Source organism: Magnolia sinica, chromosome 4, assembly GCF_029962835.1.
Source record: "Magnolia sinica isolate HGM2019 chromosome 4, MsV1, whole genome shotgun sequence".
In the NCBI taxonomy this organism is placed as follows: domain Eukaryota; kingdom Viridiplantae; phylum Streptophyta; class Magnoliopsida; order Magnoliales; family Magnoliaceae; genus Magnolia; species Magnolia sinica.
In genome coordinates this window covers 2,712,957-2,723,563 of record NC_080576.1, presented here as the reverse complement: position 1 = coordinate 2,723,563, position 10,607 = coordinate 2,712,957, and the positions used below count along the sequence as shown (strand labels likewise).

Genomic DNA, 10,607 nt, shown 5'->3' with positions numbered 1-10,607 from the left:
ATGGTCCAGATTGAATGTTGCACTATCCACGTGTCTAACACATCATCTAATGAAAATTCCAATCGACGGTTACTGTTCAACCTGCAAAATTCCTCCAATCTATGCCAAGGAGCATTTGATTGATCTTATCTTTAGCGTATGCTCTATCTGCAGTAGTGTCCAATGGACGAAGAGTTAGGATCTTGTCCACGTGTCCTCCATGTACGGAAATCAAGTGCTTGATAATATCAACGGATTGTTGCAAATTACAATTTGACAGTATATACCCCCATTTCTCATCCAAAATTCTAGAAATAGTAAAGAAGTTATTTGATACTCAGGTGGAGTATGATGGATGATACACAGCCCCTTGCATTTGTATGCTGTGGAACCTATTTAACTGACCAAATCATGGAAACCAACGATAAATAGGTTAAAAACCTGCAACTATTTTAATCGGATAATTCTAGCCTCCGATTCATAAAAACTTGTAAATTGAATTTGAACGGTTGATATTTTTCGTGTTGAACATCCATTAAATATCATCTAATCAACGAAATGCAGCCCACTATCCGAACCGTTAAATTTGAGTTACGCTAATGCTAGAATGCGTATCACCCATCACATTCCGCCAGAGTATCAAAGTTTTTTGTTTTCCCCTCAAAATATTAATAATGAAAAAGAGAGATCATTTTGCCTCCGTCACGGCTCAGGATCCAGCACGTGTCGCTCGCCATTGGTCCCACATGCCAGATGGTCCAATGATCAGAACCGTTCATGCTGTGAACGTTATGCTATGCGGTCCACCGATAAAAGTATGTTCTGAATGTATTCTTATGATAATCACTAACCGTAGATGAATTTAGAACAATGAAACAATGGCTCCCATTTAACTCTAAAATTTAAAGGTTAGGATCATCATCTGAAGAGTGATTATGGAATGATAGACTATTTATGGTAGGAAGAGAATATGGACAGTTAAAATAATCAGGCCATCTCAGCATGTCCACCAGTGGTTGGCGATGCACGCAGGCTTCTCAGTCGCGACGAACGCAAAACGAACTTAACCAAAAAAAAAAAACCGCATACCTGCTTCACCAAGGATAATAAACACAGCTTAGATGCAAATTCCCGAAACTACCCTGCAGAAATCCCAAAAATACCATCAAAACCCTTTGCGCTCCTCGCCTTTTTCCAGCGATTCCTTGCCTATATCGGCCATGAAGAGACAATAATCGGCGATCTCCCGGAACTTGGGAACGCTCCTGAGGTCCACCTTCGTCCCGTCCTTCAACGTTATGACGATATCTCCCCATTCCCCGATAAATCGCGGCACGACTTGCACGTCCTTGATCGCCTTGTACGAGAAATCGCTCCGGTCCTGGCCGGTCAGACCGGAGATTACGGTCACCCTTAGGTTGGTGAACCGGTACCTTAGGAAGAAGGCGCGGAAGACCGCTGCTAACGTGAGCGGGAGCCAGAGGAGGGTGAAACCAAGGAGAAGGTTGGCCACGAGATCCCCGTAGTGGGCCCCACCGTCGAAGAAGATGCGCTCCTCGTTGGGTTTGCTGCGGGATGGCTGGGTAGTGGTGACGGTGGTGGTGGAATTGTCGTTGGTTGGGGAGGACACGTGGAGCTTTGAGAGGGTAGTGGGCCTTGATCTCTTTGATGGAAGGACGGTTGGGATTGGTTTGGAGGAGGAGAGATTGGAGGGGATTTGGAGAGGTTTGGACGTTTGAGAGAGGATTGGGGTGTATGAGGAGGAAGCCATAGTGGTGTGGTTGTATGCTTCTCACTCGCTACGGTATAGGTAGGAGAGGGGATGAGGCTAACGTGAGCCGGATAAGGTTTGGTGGCTTATCCGTAACCACATGATTTCGTCATGGGATTGTGATTAAAATTGGGCGCGGATTATGTGTTACCCTTGCCGTAGGGCCCACCTTGATGATATGTTGTATATCCACTCCGTCCATTCGTTTTTCCATCCTATTTTAGGATGCAACCATAAAAATTAAGTACATCAAAATCTCAGGTGGACCACACCACTAGAAACAGTGATAATTGAACACTCACCATTAAAAACTTCCCAAGGTCCACTGTAAGTTGATTCATAATATTTATTTATCATCTAACCCGTCGATAAGGTCAACCAAAAAAAGCTTTTAATGCTCATTCACCACTTTTTCCAGTGGTGCCGTCTACCCGAGATTTTTACATTCATTCTTAAGTTTTACGCAGGTAATAACGATTAAGCTGTTACCCGGGTAACAGCTAATCTCCTCCCCTTAAAAAATTGTACACGTGGCATTCTTCACCTCGAGTTTAACCTTCCAAATTGACGGCCCCACTTTAGAGAGAAAGTCACCCCAAAAAAGTCAGATTAGTTATGGACGTGAGGTCGCTGTATTTGGACCGTTGGATTTTATTTTATTTATTATTATTATTTTTTTATAAAATTTCCATCGTCCTTAAATATCTACCAACCTGTTCGGTAGTACATATTTGGTTTATAAGCCATCTAAATTTATGACCACAAATCGGGCCGTTTAATCTAGTTGTAGGCCAACTGTGCAATTTCTTAATGCGGGTGTATCAACCTCATGCTCTGCTGGAGTATCAAAGTTCTAAAGAGATGAGGTGTGCGTGTTGCGCCGTTGATCAAGTGCACTTCTCTAGTACTTCCCACTCTCACCTGCCAACGTGGCGCACGTAAGTCTCTCTCATTCATTCATCAGGAATGAATTCGCTAGGTCATATATCAGGGTTGAATATGGACCGCTGGTCAATCTCTTTAAGCGTTCAGATCTTCCGTACACATTTGGTCCTCGTGATAAAGGGGCGGGACTGATTTTCGTGGCAAGGCACGTAAATGATCTTCATCCGGATCCTCTGTTTGCATCTAAGCAAGAAAATCGTCGTTATTGCAATCTATTTGAACCCTATTATTACAAACTACATTTAATACTGCAGTGGCTGTCATCGACCAATGACAATACACGATAGCAGAAAAGTCATTTGCAGCCATCAATACAGTGACCGGTTACAATTTACAGCTTAACAAAGCGAATTCTGCATGGTGGGGCCCGGCCCCTTGGATGGACGTTTGGATCAGGGATACCTGGAAAAGCTTCGAGATTAGGATATCATTATCCTTTGATCTTTTCCCGTATTTGGTGTGGCCCATTGGTTCAAAGGTATATCGAACAAAACAATCGGTGCGCTCATAGCACTTGTAAAAGAGAATTTTACTAGTGGTTTAATATGGCACAATTTTCACCATTGGGTGGCACAAATGTCAGAGATCTGGGCCATTCATCAGGTGGGCCACTCATCTACGTTTAATCTGGACTGTTAGATCTTATTCCAAAACCGCTCTTTTTTCTTGCGATCTGGTGTATGCACGCACCAACATTTGTTTTTGCCCAGAACATGTTAACCGTGCATACACTACCTGTTGAATGGCTCAAAGCTAATGTGGGTCCCACCGTCCGTCAAAACCCCACCTGATGAGTGGGGAGGATGATTTTCAAGCTAGTGTCTACTGTACACTGATCGAGTAGCCTGCCTAACCAACCACCTCCATCTCACACCCGACTAATGAATGATCAGGAAATTAGAGGCGGGCTTGAGTGGGGCCTTTCAATCATGGCCATTCATCTAGTAAGACCTATCTTGGATGCTCCTTTTCTTCACATTCTCAAACTGAATGTCAACCGTCAATTTTCTTTTACATGGTTGACTTAATTGCCATTGATCATATACTTAGGGCCGTCCGATGCATGTGTCTTTCAAATTATTTTTGTTCAACTAAATGAAAGGTCCGGATTGATACCAATGAAATTCAGGCTAGAAATTTAGGCCCAGACATGGACCCCCGGCCGAAATGTTAGGCCCAATCCCAGCCCATGAAAGATGTGAAAGAACCCAATGGTTGGGCTTGTGTCGAGCCTCAAAAAGAAAATCTGGTACAAGTTCAGCCCAGCCCAGGCCGTTTATTTTCCCTGCCTAAAAAATCAGAACTGAGTCCATTCCACGTGCCGAAAACCAACACTACAAAACGCATTTAGAGGGTTGGGCTGAAGGCCCAACAGCTGGCCCAACTCATTGAGAGCCCTAGGTATGTGATCATTGACGAGTTCTGTTCGAGCCCGCATGGTAATCCGAGTCCTATGCCTGGACCGTGACGTTCATGGCCTGACCTTGAGTCCAGCTCAAGAACCGGCCGGAACCTGGGCTGATTAATAAACGGGTTTTAATTTTAGGTTCGACCCTGGTCCAGGTGATTCCTGAAAGCCCAACCAGTCCAATATCCGTTTGTTCCCCGTGTCTGCTGTAGATGCTAATCACCTTGGCGATAAAAAAAAAAACTGTTCAAGCAGTGGGCATGCCATGGTGGGACGCGGTTTGGCTAGTGATGCTGACACCATCCAGGTGGCTAGTGGTCGGTGTTATGTGGACCCCACCATGATTTATGTGTTTTATCCACGCCAGCGATCCATTTTGAAAGATAATTTTAGGGCTTATCTAAAAAATGAGATACATCTAAATCTCAGGTGGACCACGCTATGGGAAAACAATAGTGATTGAATGTCCACCATTAAAAAGCTCCTAAGGCCAATTGTAATGGTTATTTGACATCTAACTTTTGATTAGGTCATACAGACTTGGATGAAGGGAAAAAAGTATATAAGCTTGATCCAAAACTTTTGTGGCACAGGAGGTTTTTAATGGTAAGCTTTAAATCAACACTGTCCAGTCCACTTGAGATTTGGATCAACCTTATTTTTGGGCTCATATCAGATAATGATTTGCAAGAATGGGTGGACGGCATGGATGAAACACATACATCATGGTGGGGCCCACAAAGCGCCGACCACGAAATTACCGCTGATGGGTTGAACCGACTTGGTGGGGGAACGATAACTAGTAAACTGACTAAACACAGGCATACATACTTTGCAAATGGTTGAAGGCGATTTATAACATCAAACAACCACTTGCTCTAAAAGCTCAAGGCCATTACATGATGGTGTATCAATGTATAACAAGGTAGTTTAACACATAATAATAGAAAATATTTGATCATCTGCTTTAATATCATTTTGAAATTACTTTTTTCTCTAAAGGCTTAGCCATTTTATATACACGGGTGTATAAATGCATATACCAGGAGGCTTTAATAGACAATCATAAAAAGAAGAACTTGTTTTTTCCCATCTCAAGTCGGACTAACGAGTCCAATCTTGAGTTGAGTTGGAACTTAGGTGAGTTGAGGGTGTCTTCACCTAAGATGTGGATATTAGGGATGGCTCGTGTGCCTGCCAGTGGATGTGCAAGGATCCACACGTATGGGCTTAGCAGGCCTCTTCCTTCAATTGCCTATAACTAAGGCTGTTAATAGGCTGGGCCAATGCTAAGCAAAATAATATATATATATATATATATATATATATATATATATTGAATAGCCCATTCTGACAGGTACCAGTTCAAAACCCAACCCCAGACCAGCAGGTTGAAGACCTATATATTATCAGCATGCCACTCGTTTAAAATCCGTACAGACCCAGATGTGATGTGGCTTAAGCTGAAAATTAGGATGGTCACTAAGTCTGCCACTCGTGTGGGCCCAGAAATCCCTAACCCAATTTAGATTAGGTTCCAATCCTTGCCTGAGTGCTATACTCCGAGGAGTTTCAACACGAGGTCTTGGGTTCAAAACCCATAGGTGGTGAAATCCCAAGGCCTGTTGTGAGTGTAAGGCAGGTGCCTGTGTAAAAAGAAAAAAAAAAAACGGTACTGAATTCTCAACACAATTTAGATTGGACTGATTAGTGTAAATTATCTTTAGTTAATTAACAAATAAAATCAAAAATTTAATTATCAAATAAAATTATTAAACTAATATATAACTACTAAAATAATACTAATAAAATAAATTCTGAAATCATCCTACTTGGCCTGCCCAACACGTGGCCCCAAGTAAATTCTGCCAAGAATGCTATTTTTCAAGCGTGGATGTTCCCATCTGAATTCGAATAGCATGCATGGAGTCCAAAAGTTAAGCTGGAAGGGCGTGAAACGAGTAGAAGATCTCTTCCTCAAGCAATAAAAACCTTAAATCCCCTGGAAAATTAGAAAAAAAATTCAGATCTTTAATTAAGTAATATGCAGAACTTTTTTAAAGCTTAATTTCTAATTCATTTCGAAGTTATCCGGAATAGAAAATTTCTTTTAAAGTCTTAATTTGTTAAAAATAAAAATGTCTAGATAAATTGTACTAGAGTATTTGTAACATTATCATAATTACAAATAATTTTTAAAACGATAGAAATTTTAAAACTCTAAAAATAAAGCCATACCATAAAAATAAAATTAGTAAATTTTTTAAAATTGCAATTTTGAATTGAAAGCATGTGCGCGACCTAATACATAGGTCAAGTGATCATGAAAGCATCGTTACATAAAGTTTAATAAGTTATGCATTTTATGACAATGCTTAGATTAAAAGTTAAGGCTCTTCTATGGTTAAAACTTCATACATAAATTTTATTATATATGAAATGAATTTATTCCAATTGGACATTCATGGAACCAGTTACATCGATTGATTGCTTTTCCTTTCATTTGGACTTTTATTTATCCAACCATGTAAAAAATGCATGTGGCATGTCCTACATCTAAAAGCTAGATGGCTTATGATCATTAATCCTATTTTCCATGTAGTTTGATTTTGAAAGTACCTATGGCCATGACCCGATCCAACAGTTATTTTGAAACACCAATTTAATTTAAAATAATTTTAAATACAACATTAATAATAACTCGTGCATGTATTAAATAGAAGTCAGGTTTTATTTGGCCGAGGTAGCTCGAGGCTTCACCCCAAGCCTAGCACGTCTTTGAGTCCGGTCGAAGATTTTTAACTCGATCCCAACAACCTCAAACCCTAATTTAGGCCATTGGTGTTTGTAGGGTCACTTATGCAAATTGAACGCATTGGGTTATCCTTCTTCAAGCATCCAATTTGTTTATTTATTTTTTACACTTAGGCTAATTTGAAGAACAGATGAATTAAACATGGCCCACTTAATGAACGATTGTGATCTCAACACATGTGCCACATTTACACGTGTAAAGCACTTGTGTTCCCGCGCTACTCAAGGGACGTGCAGATGATAAGAAAATCCTTAGAAAAGCTAACGAAGTAGCACGACGACGTACATCATGTGGAGCATTGAATAGCAGTGGTTGACTCAATCTCCTGTTCATGTGATAATGCTTCCTTTCATCAGACAATCTAATGGATGAAGAATCATCTCACCCTCCATCATAACTTGTATTGATTTTAGTTACAACCTAACCTCGGACATGTAGCGAAAGTCCCTTATTCCAATCTATCGTAATCTAATAATCTAATGATGCTTACATAAAGTATTAGATTATTAAAAGATGATGGCCCACTTAATGTAGATTTGATAATAAAGTTATAGTTTTTAAAGAAGATTCCTTTAATAGATTAAACACCGATTACTTGTCTGATTCTCCAATAACTCCGGTTTCTAGGCCATGTTGCAAAACACGTGTGTAGCAGTCTATCACGTGTGCCCATTGTTAGGGGTGATTATTGATTAACGGTTTCAACATGCTTTACTTTTTTTTTTTTTTTTTGGGCAGGGTATAACCTACACCGTGATGTGTGGGGTGGGGCCCACTATGATGTGTGCATGATTCAATCCGTCCATCATGTGTAGTGCCCCTTTGGTGTTCTTCTTGGATCCAAGAAATCTAGCCGATCCAAAACTTAAGTGGGACACACCGTTTAAAATCATGTGTAAGACTTCTAAAATTATGTGGTGTGGCCCCCTGAGACTTTTCATGGCCGGATGTTTGTGTTGTCCATTTGTTCTGTTGGGGGCGCATCTTTTGAATTGATTGGATGGCATATACAGAATATGGTGGCTCCATTCATACTCTGAAAGTTTTTTAATGGCATGAATCCCAATCCCATCTGTTCCCTGTTGTGTGGCCTTCTTGAATTTTGGGTCATCCTGAATTTTTGAACACAAGGAGAAATTCACTGGTAGATCATGATGCATGGATTGGATTTGATCATGAAAACATTACAGTGGACCCCACACATCGCCCCTGTGGAGTTATTCTTAACCTCCAAAGCCTCTAGAGGATACCGCCTCAACTCTTTAATTTACGACTGGGCTCTTTAATTATATGATTAGAAGCTCTAGTTACCATGTACAAGATGTACAGTGCTCCTGTGTTAGCAGTACCACCGTAAGAGTACCGGATATATGTGGGGTCCACAAGATACACGCAAAAAATCTAACCTGTCCATCAGATGTGTCTCTGCATCTTACCATAGTGACCTAAAATCACGCGGATTTGTGAATCATGTGGGCCATAGAACAGGAAACAATTTGGAAGGGAACACCCACCATTAATTTGGGCGGGTGGGGAGTACCGAGGGGGCATAGTATTGTTTGTAAGTCATCCATCTGCATGGAAAAGTGGAAATTCCAAACACATTCCAACATACCCTTCAAATATTGTACGTCCAGAAATCTATAATCGGCTACAGGATCGCTGCCTATGTACGCATAAATGATATGAAATGACGGTTCAGATACAAGGATTTTACTCTAACAATATCTTACGAGAAGTTTTATGATACTCAGGCTGTGTATTACGGTTGATACGCAGGAACTTTGAAATTGTACATATAGCACATATTAACTCAAATGAACTGACCAATTTGTGGATCCCACTATTGGAAAGTCACAATAACAAGATCGGATTGGTCAAACAATCCCAACCTCTCATTCATGGACACTTGTTTATGGTAATATTATCATTGGATTTTATTTTATTTTTCATTTTTTTCATCTTTGACCTTCCAATATATGTCCACCAATCTAACAAACATACAATCGAATAAGCTTAGTTTTTGGTTTATACTACATCTACATTGGGTACCATAATTTGAATTATTTAATGTAACTACTTATATGTCATGTAAGCAATTTTTGAGTAATTTCTAAGCGTTTGGTTATCATTCATTGCACTTTGCAAGCTTATCAAAGTTCTCTATTTTTTTCTCATCTTTTATCTACTCACTGTTCAAAAAAATCCCAGCTTTCACCACAATCCTTTATCATGAATTCTAATGAATTACAATGGAAAGTTGGAAACTAAGAATGACCGGAGTTTATTAAAAAGAGAGAATTAATTCAAGCTGAAGGCTCAAACAAGCATGGTCAAGGTGCAAGAAAAGATTTGATGAACCATGATTATGATTCTTGATAGATTGGAATGACCAAACATGATTTGTGTAGCCCACCTCAATTATTTTTGATAAGGTTTAGAGGACAATAATGATATAAAAGACAAGGACATGGTTCTGCAATTGGCTTCAAGATGGTTAGATTGGCGTGTGTACATGCTAAAGGCTTTTCATTATATTGTGATCTGGCATCTTATTGGTCCTTTGACAAAAAATCATGACGTTTGAGTATGTGATTGGTGGACATTTTGTCGTGGTCTTTGATGTGAATGATCATATGCCTGTATACTAGATATGATCGTCCATGTTCAAGATCTAGCAATTGCGTATTAAACCTGGCCAACTATAATCATGTCCAGGTGCTCAAATGTTCAATCTGATTGTCAAGATACTTTGCATCAAATCCATGTAATCTTTACATTATGAACCTCTTAACTGATATTTCAAGTTGTTTCTTTTCATGTACTGAAATGAATGTAATTAATGACTTTACATACCAGAATTGTGTAGACCTTAAGAGTAGATTAGGATAGTCTTACTTGAGGGTTATTTGATAAAACTTATTTTTAGCACTTTTATTTTCAATAAGTTTCACTAATTCAAATGGTTTGATGATCTCACTTATTGAGTGCTTAAATTAATTTTTATTGAAAATATTTGTTCTTTTTTCCTCCTCCTTTCACTTAATGCTGAGGTTGAATGCCAAAAGTGATGGTTCATTAAATCTTATTTTGCTTTTGACTAAATTATTTTAATATTATACTTCAACACCAAGTTTTAAATACTTAAATTTTCAGATATTATTTTTCAATTTATCAAATGCCACCTTAAATTAGGATTTTTTGTTGCTGTATTTTTCAAGAGTTGCATCGGTTGGGATCTATAAGATCAGTTATCTCTCCTACATATTCTAGTTATTTTTAATAAAATAAAAAAGTTATAGTTTTCACAATGTATAGTCTCTCATGATTTAATACATGTAAGAAAAGTTAAATACTAATGAGTGTCACACTCATCTATGCACATGTCATACCAGCCCATATAAACAACATATATATAAATTCAAAGGAAAGTGTTTCTTAAGTAGAAAGATTGGACACATGAAGAAGAACAGTCCCATTCTCAAAGGATGATGTGAAAGGACGAAGGTATGTTCAAATCCTTTAGTTTGATTGATTAAAATTGCCTGAGCCATCTATGCCGGTCCTTGTCCTTGCCGACATCCATCCAAGCATCCTTTCTCTCTCTAAAGAAAAATCTCACTTCAAACATCCTGAATGGGTCCCACAAGGGAATCCAAAATCACCACCCTTGGGCTGAAAAAAATCAC

The 10,607-nt window shown here is 39.2% G+C and overlaps 1 protein-coding gene across 1 annotated transcript; it reads right to left on the bottom strand.

Annotated features, from left to right (window-relative positions):
• Window positions 1-202: 202 nt before the first annotated feature.
• On the bottom strand, window positions 203-1,857 carry LOC131242142 (uncharacterized). Its single transcript, XM_058240584.1, has one exon. The coding sequence runs from the start codon at window positions 1,748-1,750 to the stop codon at window positions 1,145-1,147; it is 606 nt and encodes a 201-aa protein (XP_058096567.1). The 5' UTR covers window positions 1,751-1,857; the 3' UTR covers window positions 203-1,144.
• Between the last annotated feature and the right edge of the window lie 8,750 nt (window positions 1,858-10,607).

Coding starts and splice junctions, on each gene's coding strand:
- LOC131242142 (XM_058240584.1), bottom strand. CDS start 1,750: ATGGCTTCCTCCTCATACACCCCAATCCTCTCTCAAACGTCCAAACCT.